This window comes from Paroedura picta, chromosome 11, assembly GCF_049243985.1.
Source record: "Paroedura picta isolate Pp20150507F chromosome 11, Ppicta_v3.0, whole genome shotgun sequence".
In the NCBI taxonomy this organism is placed as follows: Eukaryota; Metazoa; Chordata; class Lepidosauria; order Squamata; family Gekkonidae; genus Paroedura; species Paroedura picta.
In genome coordinates, this window is record NC_135379.1 from 3,056,054 (window position 1) to 3,069,174 (window position 13,121).

The 13,121-nt window shown below is 48.5% G+C and overlaps 1 protein-coding gene across 1 annotated transcript in view; it reads right to left on the reverse strand.

Moving 5' to 3' along the window:
• VIPR1 (vasoactive intestinal peptide receptor 1) overlaps nucleotides 1-13,121 on the reverse strand; it is a 61,160-nt gene that overhangs the window by 7,076 nt on the left and 40,963 nt on the right. Inside the window, exons 6-10 of the mRNA XM_077303613.1 lie at nucleotides 12,912-13,044; nucleotides 4,144-4,294; nucleotides 3,259-3,319; nucleotides 2,754-2,820; nucleotides 634-725 (exon numbers count right to left, since the gene is read on the reverse strand). Coding sequence (XP_077159728.1) covers nucleotides 634-725; nucleotides 2,754-2,820; nucleotides 3,259-3,319; nucleotides 4,144-4,294; nucleotides 12,912-13,044 — 504 coding nt within the window. The remainder of the gene's footprint in view (nucleotides 1-633; nucleotides 726-2,753; nucleotides 2,821-3,258; nucleotides 3,320-4,143; nucleotides 4,295-12,911; nucleotides 13,045-13,121) is intronic.

Genomic DNA, 13,121 nt, shown 5'->3' on the forward strand with positions numbered 1-13,121 from the left:
CCTGGAGAAGAGGAGGCAGAGAGGGGACAGGAGGTATCTGAAAGGTTGTCCCTTGGAGGAGGGCAGAGAGAGGTTCCTGTGGGCAGCAGAGAAGAGGACCTGCAGTAAAGGATTCAAACTACTTGTAGAAGGGTACCAACTAGATATTGTGAAATGAATTTCACAGTTACCAAGTAGTTCAGTACTGGAGTCAGCTATCTAAGGAGGTGGTGAGCTGTCCAGCCGCTGCTTGAAGACTTCCAGTGAGGGAGAGTTCACCACCTTCTAAGGCAGCTGATTGCACTGCCAAACTACTCAGACTGTGAAATTTGGTTTTCTGCTATCTGGCCAATATCATTCTGCAAATAGCCATGACTGCGGATCCTCTCCTCTGCTGCCAACAGAGCTCTCTCAGCCCCATTTCCCTCACAGGGTGTCTGTGGTGGGGAGAGGACAGGGAAGGGGATTGTATGCTGCTTGGAGACTCCTTCGGGTAGAGAAAAGCAGTGTATAAAAACCGACCCTTCTTTGTTCTATGCACCCTGTGACCATCTGGAGGACGGAACAGCCCCTGCTTAAAGCACACACTCTCCTCCTCCTCCGAAAAGCGTCTTTACCAGGAGTTGCCCGTTAAAATCAGGATCCCATACTTACGAATACTGGCTCGTTTCGTTTCGGCCGACATCCGGAGAATGAAGTTTCTGCACGAGGATTCGGATGATGCAAATGAAGAGAACAAAATTGACCTGCGAGGACACAGAAAGTGGGGGGAGAGTTTTAAAAAAGAAAGATTCTCCTCTTGCCCATGTCGGGCTGCCTCAGGGGAACTTTGTGCTCCACGGGTAGCTCCATTATCTGTCCCTTCCTATCGAAGGATGAGCGTTTCACACCGCTTTGGGCACAGACGGGTGGTGGGTGTGAAGTAAAACGGTCCTCTGTATGGGCTTGCAAGGTGAACGGTCCTGACCCTGACTGCCCCTGCTTTAACACTGGTTTCCCTGGGCCCCTGCAATTAAAAGACCGTCAAGACAGAACACCGCTCTGTGGGATACAAGGCAAAGCAAGACAAGACGGCAGCCATCTTAGGCCTGACATCAGCCATCTTGGGACTTTTGTGTCATGACATCCCAAGTATGATGATGTCAAGCCCAGAGAGCACAGCTAGGCACGGCATCAACAGGAAAAGGTTCTTTTTCGGTTAGTCGGAAGAAAGCCGGAGGAGACGGAGACACGAAGTTTACCGTAGCGGGTCGCTGTGGCCTACCGTGAGCCCCCCAAGCCAGAAAAACGATTAAAAGACAAGCTCTGAAGGAGCTTGGAATCCACCCCCTTGGAGAAGGCCTGCCCTTTGCACATGCTTACGGAAGTGCATGCCATGGAGTGATCTCGTCTGCATTTCTACCCCTGAAGGAAACTTCATGAGAAGATCCTCCAAATATTTCTAGTCAAGGAAAGTTACTTTTCATGTGTGGATGTGGAACTCTTGAGAATTTGGATTGTGAGGTGGACCGAATCTTGCCTTTGCTTTTGGATTCCTGACCAGTAGAAAGGAAAGGACCTTGGATTTGAACACAGATCTTATAGCCTTCGCTTCCCAGTGTTATGATAGAAGAAATGGAATTCCAGTTGTGCAGACAAAAACTGTATATATACCTCCTCCCCTTCGGCTGCCCAGAACAGAAGTGAGTAGTTTAGCTGCTCTATTTCCCCACCTCTTGTCTGCTGGTCTTCAAAAGAAAAAAAAAAGTAGCTAGCTGACAAAAATATTTGTTTTGCTTCTGCTGAACCGTGCAAAAAAAGGGGTCTTTGTTACCCACCTTACCTTTCATCCATCAGTCCACTGTGGAGGGGAAAAAAACTACCACCAGAGGAAAGGAAAGCCACTTGAATTTGAACACAGAACTTTCCCTACCACCTTGATCCATTTGCCAGGATTCAGAGCACTGTTACTGGGCAGACTTTTGCTTCCCAGTTCTGACTCTCCCCCTCCCCCAATAGCTGGAGTGCAATTTCTCCAAAATTTCTCCAAAAATTCTTCTCATTCATTCATTCATTCATTCATTCATTCATTCATTCATTCATTCATTCATTCATTCATTCATTCATTCATTCATTCTGTTAGTGAGTTGATGCTGTTTTTAACAATATTTAACATAATGACAATCATTAAATACAAATAAATTTAAAAAATAATAAAATTAATAATTTATAAATGAATTGTTTTTATGTATTTTAATTCATGTTGCAAAATGCCCCGAGCCCTTAAGGGAGTAGGGTGGCATAAAAATCGCGTCATAAATAAATAAATAAGAGTAAACATCTGAAAATGGATGGGAATGATTGGGACCATTATCAGTTTGCAGCACATCGAGGGAAGACATTTGGGGTTGGATCCATGTTTCACTTATTCTCATCTCATTCTCCCCCTTACTAAAGTTCCCGGCCCAGGTGGCTTTTTGTCCGGGCAGGCCCCATGGTCTCCTTCACGCCTCTTGCCTTCCCTTTTATCCTAGCCTAAAAGCTGGTTAAATCTAACCCACAAGATCATAACCTGTCCATGAACGCATCCAACACAAACATGAACCGGACTTGAGAAGGGGACAGATGGGGGCCAAGAGAGTCACTCAGTTTCTTTTTCTTACAGACAAGTTCTAGCAAGCCACCCTCCCGGAGCCCGTTAACAAATTATTGATTGCTACTTGGTGGTGGGGTGGGTGGGTGATTTTTAGCTAAAGGAGGCAGTGAACAGGGAGCGAAAAATGCAGATACATTACCAAAATAGAAGCCAGGATGGGAGCTTTGATGATCCACCAGTAATGATGTTCAATAAAGTCCCAGCAACTGTAAGGAAATAACAAGCTTGGGTGGACGTAACACGAGAGGAAGAGAATGGATTTATCGACATGCCCTACCGCGTCTAGGAAGATTAAACTTGGCACTTTTGTCGACCACTTAACTCCTGTGTTTTGCACGCTTTCGGCCCTTTCTGCATGGGCGTATCTGGAATTAAAGACTCTGGGGGTTGCGAAAGGTTTTTAAGGCATGCTCCCGGCAGGGCGCGTTGGGTCTGTGAGCTGGTGTGTGCGGAATATTCAGGTTCAGCACATCCAGCCAGAGCAGATAAGACTGCGTTAGATGAGCAGGGTGTCTTTTGGGAGAAGACAATTAAGGCTGCCAACTCTGGGTTGGGAAATTCCTGGGAATATGGGGGGCGGAGCCTAGGAAGGGTAGAATTTGGGGAAAGTCCTTAACTTTAACCATCCCCAGTTGCACACTTACCCAACATCGTCAAAGTGGACCTTCATGATCGTCCAAACACTGGTAAACAAAGTGGGTGCCCCTGTCAAAAGATCAGCGGGATGAGGACCACACACACAACTCCCAAGCACATACACTGACCTCTGGGCTATTTTGTGAAATCCCAGTTTTAACATAAGAATGACCTTGATTCTGGAGGGGTGGCAATTATTTATCTAGTTAGAAGACTCCTGCTAATGCAGGGTTTCTCAGCTATGGTACTGCAGTACCACATGGTATCGTGAAGGCCCCTCAATGGTACCATAGTGTGGGGTTTTTCCTAAATGCTGGGGAGAGCCCTCTTACGCTGTGCCTAACATTTCCAGCTCCGAGTGAAGAGGAAAGAAAAAGGGTGTTTTATTTAAAAATTAAAAATCAAATCTTTTTTGGGGCAGGCTGGCACCCCTACTGGGAAATTCCCAGTGTGGATCTGACAACCTTCTGATGTCCTTATGAAGGCCTCAGCCTCTCTGCCTTGTTGTTGGCTCTCCAGAGGAAGTGGCTGGCCACTGTGTGAGGCAGGAGGCTGGACTGGATGGGCCCTCCCTGGTCTGACCCAGCAGGGCTCTCCTGATGTCCTTAGGAAGGCCTCGGCCTCTCTGCCCTGTTGCTGGCCCTCCAGAAGAACTGGTTGGCCTCTGTGTGAGACAGGCTGCTGGACTAGATAGACCACTGGTCCGATCTAGTAGGGGTCTTCTGATGTTCTTCTGCTCCTGTCCCCTTTTTCTGTTTGAGAAGTGTGTATTCCATTGAGGATTTGGGGGTCTTATTTTCAACTGTAAAATATCCTCGACAGAGGTGACTGCAAACTGACACAGAAATGTACCTGATAGGATCAAACGGGCCAACGAATAAAGATATACGTACCCCAGCCAATCAGGATGTACCACCAAAAGTACTTCTTCTCTGAAAAGGAGATGACCAGTAGAGTGTGAAGGTACAAACCTTCGACCAGAAGCCAAAAAAAGTTGGCCATGATGCAATACTGGAAGAAGACCATGGTCGCTTTGCAGCCAACCTGAAAGGAGAGATGGAAAGCCATTTCACGGAGGCGAATTTGCGCTAGAGAAGTCTGTCCACAACTTCTGCTGCAGAAGCAGCTTTGGCACAGAATGCTGATGAGCACTTTTTCTTCATTACCTCTGCAGAATGGTGACGGCAACATCAGGAGGCCTGAACTACATGGGAATAGCTATAGTGTGATTGGTGTGGGGAGGTGTGGAAAACCATGAACTCCTTCTCCCAAATGATTTGGGGCCTTCATTCCTGGCAGAACATCTCTTCCAACAAATCTGAGATTTGTGATACTCAGCTGGCATCTACCAGTTGTCACGACCCTGAGATGCATGCCCAAAGCTGACTCAGGACTCTTCACAGTGAGGAGTAAAAAGTAGCTTTATGGGGAGTCTTGAGCAGCAACTGCAGGGACTTTATTATAAACATTTCTAAAGACCTCATAGAGAATTTCAGGAACAGATATCATCTCAGCCCCAGCCCTCCCTTCCAGGGATTTGTGTTCCAAAAGGCATCCCCATGGAAAGGCAGTTTTATCTAAACTACAAAGTGAAACCATTCTTCAAATGTCTTAGCATCCTGGTTCTCTTAAGGTAAAGGTAAAGGTATCCCCTGTGCAAGCACCGAGTCATGTCTGACCCTTGGGGTGACGCCCTCCAGCGTTTTCATGGCAGACTCAATACAGGGTGGTTTGCCAGTGCCTTCCCCAGTCATGACCGTTTACCCCCCAGCAAGCTGGGTACTCATTTTACCGACCTCGGAAGGATGGAAGGCTGAGTCAACCTTGAGCCGGCTGCTGGGATCGAACTCCCAGCCTCATGGGCAGAGCTTTCAGACTGCATGTCTGCTGCCTTCCCACTCTGCGCCACAAGAGGCTCTCCTGGTTCTCTTAGCCATGCTTAAATTTGCATGGTTTTGGTGAGGATAAAATGGGGAAGGGATAGATGGGTGTCAAAGAGCCAAAATTTGGTCCCTGTGGGTTCCCAGGGCAAGTGTGCAGAAGAAACAGACTTCTGTAAAAATATAAGTAAAGTTTCCGAGAGCAAATTGCAGAAGATCAATAAGCAACAGAGGTCTCTAAAAGCAGCTAGGCTTAGAAAATAAGAAAGGCAAGTTTAACTAACACAACAAAAAGCCGCAATAGATATCACAGTCCTGCAGTCAAGGAAGCCTAGGCTTCAGCTCATGCATTCTCTCTGGCAATGCCCATTTGCAAAGAAGCAGATCATAGTCGGTCATCAAAATCCAAGCTCATTTGACTCCAAATCTCTGGGCCAGTTACAGCTGGGTCAGGTGATGCTAATGAACCAATCAGGATGCATTTTGGCTAGAACCCTCTAGAACAGGGGTAGTCAACCTGTGGTCCTCCAGATGTTCATGGACTACAATTCCCATGAGCCCCTGCCAGCAAATGCTGGCAGGGGCTCATGGGAATTGTAGTCCATGAACATCTGGAGGACCACAGGTTGACTACCCCCTGCTCTAGAAGATTACCTCACCCCTCTCAACTCTCCCCTTCCCATTGCGTGGCTCACAATTTCCCATGTAAGGGCCAATTAGCCCTTTCCACACTTTGGCGTGAAGATGATAGGAGGCCTGTAGGCTGAAGGGCCCAATTAGTAATGCCCCCAGGATGGAACCAGTCAGTCACGACACCCATTAGCCCTTGCGGGGAGGAGCCGGGGACATTTTGACTCACAGTGGGGCTCTGAGCTCTGCGGACTTGCCTGGTACCTGGTGTGTTGCTGAGCAAAGATGAAAAATTACGAGTAACGCCCACCATCATCCTCATACCTACTGAGATCACTCAGCAACTCTTGGGGGGAAATATGGGAATGAGCACAATGAAGCCCCTTCCAACTCTATGATGCTATGAACAGCATGGGGCGGGGGGGGGCACGACTTTTAAAGTATGAAACCAAAAAACAATCAAGCAGCCTGTTCAATCAGGATACAGAAATCACAAAAGATCCTCAACAGGGGCTGAATAGAATACCATACAGGTGAAGCCGTCAACCAATGAAAGGAGATGATTTTTGCCTGTTCTTCCTTATTTCTAATTTATTTCTGGTCTTCATCAAAAGCGGCGTCCGGCAGCAACCGCTTTCAAACTGTTTTCCTCAGTGGCAAAGACCTCACAAGAATTCTAGCAGACCCTGGAGTACCATTTCAAACAGGAAACACGGATTTCTCAAAAGGGGCGTCATAGAAGATACCTACAAGCCACTGGTTGGGATTATGCGAAATTCCGTTCCCGAGGGGGACCCGCTTTCAGAGTGGCAAAAAAACCTGTATCAATCTAAGGCACCACTTTTGAGAAATTCGTGTTTACGGTCTTAAACGTACTCCAGGTTCTACTAGAATTCTTGTGAGGTCTTTGCCACTAAGGAAAACCCTTTGAAAGTATGAACCAAGCAGGAAATCTGAAACAAGGACAAGAAGGGCAAATGTAGCGTTTACTAGTGAGAAAATGTACGCTCCCCTCTCTTCCCACACTGTTCTCCTGAAGAAAAAAGTCTGAAATGGATGCACTGGAAACAGCTTTGAGCAGCTGAGTCCTTGGACTCCTTACCTCTAAACCAGGGGTAGTCAAACTGCAGCCCTCCAGATGTCCATGGACTACAATTCCCAGAAGCCCCTGCCAGCGTTCGCTGGCAGGGGCTTCTGGGAATTGTAGTCCATGGACATCTGGAGGGCCACAGTTTGACTACCCCTGCTCTAAACCTTCTGGCACAGAGAGTCTTCCTCCAAGGAAAAGGATGCTGTGTTGGAGGAAGGTTAAGTCTGCTATGCGTGCGTGCATGGGCCCTGCCTCTGCGTGACTGCGTGATGAGCACAGCACCCACACGGGGAGGAAGTGTCCACGCCTATGCTCCCTCCTCATGATGCGGGACCTTGCTTTCCAAATGCTGGTGATCACAAGAGAAGGAATGAACATGTTGGAAGGTTGCCAAACACCAGATAGGGCCTGGAGATCTTCCGGACTTACAATCGATCTCCAGATGACACGGATCCATCACCCGGGGCACAACGGCAGCTTTGGAGGTTTGACCCTCCCGCTGAGCTCCAGCCCACCCCAAGCCCCTCCCTCCCCAGGCTCCACCCCCAACATCTCCAGGGACTTCCCAACCCAGAGTTGGTAACCCGACATGGCATCTACCACCAAGAGCCCCTCCTTTCTACCTTTTTCTCCATCCCTATTCTGCACCTTTCTCTTCACTTTTGGTTTCTCTCTCAAATCTCTCTCACTCAACCAACAGCCCCGCACAATGAGAGCATGACAGAGAACAGCAGCCAAGAATAAACATCTGGAAGGTCATGTGGCAGGGCAACAGACAGTGCCCGGGGATAGGAAGGCCGTGTCTTAACCTTTGCAGGGCTGTTTTTCTCCCTTTTTGCAGACAATACACCCAGCTACATGCAAGCAAAGTCAGAGAAAATCGTCGGGGGACAGGAGGAGAGACCCTGGGAGCGAGCCGAGAGCCCGAAGACGGTCTGAAATCTGATGCCCACGCTGGCTCAAAGCGACGATGTGCCAAATCAAGCAGATGGCTGCAAAGAGGTCCCCGGAAGCAGAGTGATAAGAAGAGATTTGAGGACAAGCCCCGGCCAGGAGGAAAGGAAACTGGGATGGGAGAACTGGAGCATGTGCGGCACCCGCTCCTGCTGGACGGAGCGAACCGAAGCAACTGCATGAAGCCCTCCCAGGCATCCTTTTCTTGCTCGAATAATTACAGAGTTGCTAAAAGGCTTGTCTGCAAAATCCCTTGTCAGGAGTCACGCAGCAGAGCACGGACTTTGGCTCGGCGTGCCGCAGGGACGGAAACAGCCTGCAAGAGTCTCACAAAAAGTCTGCCTAGTTAGCCTCTTATTCTGCCTCCAATTACTGCCAGCCAGACGGCTCGAGGGAGCTCACAAACAGGGTTGGTGCGCAATCAGGGGTGCAGTGCCTCCGAGCATGGAGGTTTTGCTCAGCCACCAATTGATTTTATTTGAAAGTAGCAACTGATCGGTAACCTTGGCGACCTCTGGACATCCATGCCCGTGATGCATCATGTGGGAGGGAGTTCTAGGAGATGATTATTTTATGGAGACGGGAATACTTCCGTCTTTCTCAGCTTTAGCCCAGTAACGTGGTGGCCCCAAGTTTTAACATCACGGGAGAAGGTGAAAGAGATTCTCACTCTTTCCACGAGCATAATTTACAAGCCTAAACAATGCTGGAGATTTGAACTGGGTCCTTCCAGCCAATAACCATTACACTCTGCTGTCCTCAAATGGCTCCTTTGTGGCGGACCCTCCAGCGCAGGAGTAGTCAAACTGCGGCCCTCCAGATGTCCATGGACTACAATTCCCAGGAGCCCCTGCCAGCGAATGCTGGCAGGGGCTCCTGGGAATTGTAGTCCATGGACATCTGGAGGGCCGCAGTTTGACTACCCCTGTTTCGGAGGTTTCCAAAATGGGAATAGGCCACAGTCCACCCCCAAACCCTTCCACGCTCCCTGCTCCTCCCTCAGACCGCGACTGTCAGCCACGACCGATCTCCTCAGATGGGATAAACTCAAGTTCAGAAAGCCAGATTAAAAATAGAACGGCTGCTTCAGTCAAGATGCAGCGAAGAGAGGCTATTGTCCTTTATGTTTCGCTCTTCCTGCAAGGCTGTTTGGAAGCCGGTCCGCATCTTTTCCCCCCTCTGCCGAGAGAAATGTTTCAAGTCAACGCCGTGAAAGGAAACGGTGACTGGGGGGGAGTCAAACAAGAAGAAGAGTTGGAGGCGGGAATCATTAAAGCATCCCTTGATCTACAGCGTTTTTCTGAGGCCGTAGCGATGGAGTTTCCCATTCTATACTTCTCCCTGCCTTTCTGTAACCCTCTGTGCCGTTTGTTGCTAGCATTTTGCAGCTCCTCGCAAACAAGGGCAGCCCGGGAGCAATTATGTACTCTCTGTGCAGGCAGGAATTTTTAAAAATGGCATTGTGGGTTGCAAAGATCTGCTCGTGCAGCTAGGGAAATTGTTACAAGGGTTTCTTATGTTTTTTGTCATCTTCGTTCACAAATAATATTCTACCTGCAGGGATGCCCACGGGCCTTCGCATTTCTTTCTGCCGTAATTGCGCAATGATTTTAAAATGTGTGGGGGTGGTATTTCAATCACTCCACAACCCCGGTGGGGGGGGGCACAGCTTTGAGTCGGTGCCCCCGCTCGGCGTGCGAAAGGTCCCCCCCCCCCCCCCCGTTCGGTACCTGGCAACTGCCTCTAAAGAATCCCTGACAATGGAATAATAAATAATAAATCTGGGCACATTGGAAGTTGTGGCAAACATGTAGAGAAAAAGGAATATGGAATGCGGAGAAAGTATGGCATTAATAATATAGCTGTAAAACACTGCTTAGGAAAGGAAAACGTTAAATTTGTCATTCGATATTCCATGGGCAAGAAATATTGCATTTTGTAGATAGATTTCGAGTGAATTGTTGCGTTGGTCTGAAGCAGCAGAACAAAGGCTGAATCCGGGGGCAACCACAATAATAATAATAATAATAATAATAATAATAATAATAATAATAATAATAATAATAAACTTTATTTTTATAACCCGTCCTTCCCAGCTGGCTAAGGGTGAGTAACAACAAGATAAAACATACCAACAATGTAGTCACATAGTTAAAAGGTATATATCAATCAGTTATTTTAAAAACCACCTATTCTAAAAAAGCTTTACTGGAGGTGGTTCGAGTCAGTATTTTTCTGAGCGGGGGTCCTTAGGCCCAAATTATGGCTCATTAATTTCACAGAATGCCCACAAGTTCTTGTATTGTGTCTAACCCACTGCTGTTTTACAGCCTTTCTACAGCAGTCTGATTCCAACATAGGTGGCTTCTGCTGCTGGATCTAACCCTCGCCTCTCCCCTAAAAAACACCCTTTTGGGATTTGCCATTCTAGTGAGACCTCAGACTCCGCCTGTTCCTATTCACCCAAAGTAATCCTTACATTATGAGAAGCGACCCAAAGGAATCCCTGTACACTGAGATGTCAGGGGGGAATATTTCAAATTTCCACTGAGCGCCAGCCCTTCGGCGGCGTCTTTATGTCCTTTGCATCATTTGCCAGAAGTTAAGGAGGGTCAGCTCTGGTTCGTATGGAGAGGCATGCAATGATCTCTTCCTATGAAAACTCAACAGGGATTGCTGTACGTTGGCTGCGACTTAGAATATAAACATAGGAGAAGCCATGTTGGATCAGGCCAATGGCCCATCCAGTCCAACACTCTGTGTCACACAGTGGCCAAAACCCAGGAGCCATCAGGAGGTCCACCAGAAGGACCCAACCTTCAGAAGCCTTCCCACTGTTGCCCCCCAAGCATGAAGAAGACAGAGCACCACTGCCCCAGGCATAAGAACAGAAGAGAAGCCATGCTGGATCAGGCCAGTGGCCGCTCCAGTCCAACGGAGGCCAAAACCCAGATGGCCATCAGGAGGTCCACCAGCAGGGCCAGAAGTCCAGCAGCCCTCCCATTGTGCCCCCCCCCCCAAGCACCAAGAAGACCCTGTCCTTTTGAGGCTAATAGCTACTCAGGAACCTCTGCTCCGGATGTTTATCCTGTCCCTTCTTGAAGCCATCTATATTTGCAGCTGCCACCATGTGGTGAATTCCACAGGTGGAGAAGCACTTCCTTTTCTCTGTTCTGACTGGCGGTCGGATGCTTTCTCCCTCTGAGCTGCTTTTAGGAAGCAGAGAAGAAGCAGCAGCAGCAGCAGCAATGGACCAGGGAGCACCTCTTTTGCCACAAACTTTATTAAGCTCATATTTCTCTTGGATGGCCTTGCTTCCCATTCCCATTTCCCAGCCTGCCCAGCAAGTAGAGCGAGAGACAGCAGTTTGTCACTAGCTTAGCCAGCAGGCCACGTGGTGTAGTGGTTAACAGCGGCGGCCTCTAATCTGGAGAACCGGGTTCGATTCCCCTGTCGTCCTCCACATCCAGCCAGCTGGGTGACCTTGGGCCTGTCCCAGTTCTCTCAGGGCTTTCCCATCCTCCCTTCCCTCACAGGCTTTCTATAGCGGAGAAAGAAAGGGAAGGCGATTGTAAACCGCTTTGAGACTCCTTTGAGCAGTGAAAAGTGGGGTATACAAAAAAACAGCAACACAACAGCTTCTTCTGGTTGGTATCATCTACTCAGACCAGCTGCAGCTATCCGGGGTCTCAAGGCAGAATCCTTCATATCACCTGATCCTTTTAAACTGGAGATGCTGGGGACTGAACCTGGGACCTTCTGCCTGCCAAGCAGGTGCTCTGACCCATTAGGGTTCTTCTTATATTATCAGGGGAAGGCCTCTATGCTCTGTTGCTGGCTGCCCAGAGGAGCTAGCTAGCCATTGGTCTGCTCCAGCACGGCTGATGTTCTTCTCAGACCTTGGCCTCTCTTGCCCTGTTGTTGGCCCTCCAGAGGAACTGTTTGGCCACTGTGTGAGACTAGGTGGACCCCTGGTCTGATCCAGCAGGACTCTTTTTGGGTTATGATGGACAATCTGGAAAACTGCCACCCATCAGAATGCCCAGTACGGAGCTTGAAAGATCAATGGCTTGGCTCACGTTTCACATGGTCAAAGGGATAAGAGAAGACAGTAGGGTGGCGGGACCCATGAGTCCTTCTGACCTAGCCTGCGTAAGAAGGGACCTCTCAGCCCCAGCAGAAGAAAGATCAGAGGCAACCAAAAGGATCCGACAGAGGAGAAAAACCCAGGGAAAAACACAACCTCCCCCAGCTGTGTAAACCAAGACGTTCCTTTAATTCCCAATGTGCTTCTCACCCCAGTCTTTCCCTAGGGAAAAACAGCTTGAAGAAAGTTCAAGGCATGGGATTTGCTCACCCATTTCATCTTGCTTTCTTCAGTTCTTAACCTACACCTTGGCAGGTTCGAGGACACGGGGCAAGACTGCTGCCTGTTCCTACAAGGTTTCTCCTAGAACAGCCTTTCTCAACTTTTTTGCCATTCAGAAACCCCTGAAACAGCCTTCAGGCTTCAAGAAATCCCAGACATTATGCAATCGTGCAGAATATGGTTGGGAAGCAGAACTGTGGACACGCCCACCTGGGGCCCCTCCCCTTCCCACCCCCTCCAGGCCCATCATTGGCCATTTGGGGAGGCAGGGCAGGGTCCACATGACCATACATGGTCATATCATTGATTAATGCTTAACAAATTAAAATATACATTAAAAAAAAACAAATTAACTCTCACTCATCCAGGAAACCCTTCCAGGGCCATCAAGAAACCCCAGGGTGTCACAAAACCCTGGTTGAGAAAGCCTGGCCTAGAATATATCAGAGGGGACAGTTTGTTTGCTATAACCTGAAACGTACAGCAATTTTTGAATGACATCTGTTAGATAAAACCCCTTTTCTTTCCAGCATCCCTTTTAATATTTCTATCTCCTTAAAATAATAAAACGATACTTATTTTACAAAGTAGCCGCAGCAAACACCCCTCGGAAAAGCAGTGAAAGTTGATCTAAACTCAGAAGACTTTTGCAGGCCTCTGTAGGTTGTTAGGCTGTAAGGGGGAAAAAACCCACAGCTCACAAGACCCCAGTGCCCCAGATGAGTAGGTGCCACTGACCGTGGCTACATAGCAGTGGTCCAGCTCCTCGCTCTCAAAGAGGATGACGTCCTTAACAAAGACCGCGATGGCTCTCATGATGAAGGACATGAAGAGGTGCATGTGGATGTAGTTGCGGGTGCAGTGCAGTTTCCTAGAGGGAGAAGATGGCATTTGAGAAGAGTCAGAACATCGGACCGTGACGGCAGCCATGTTGGATCAGGCCAATGG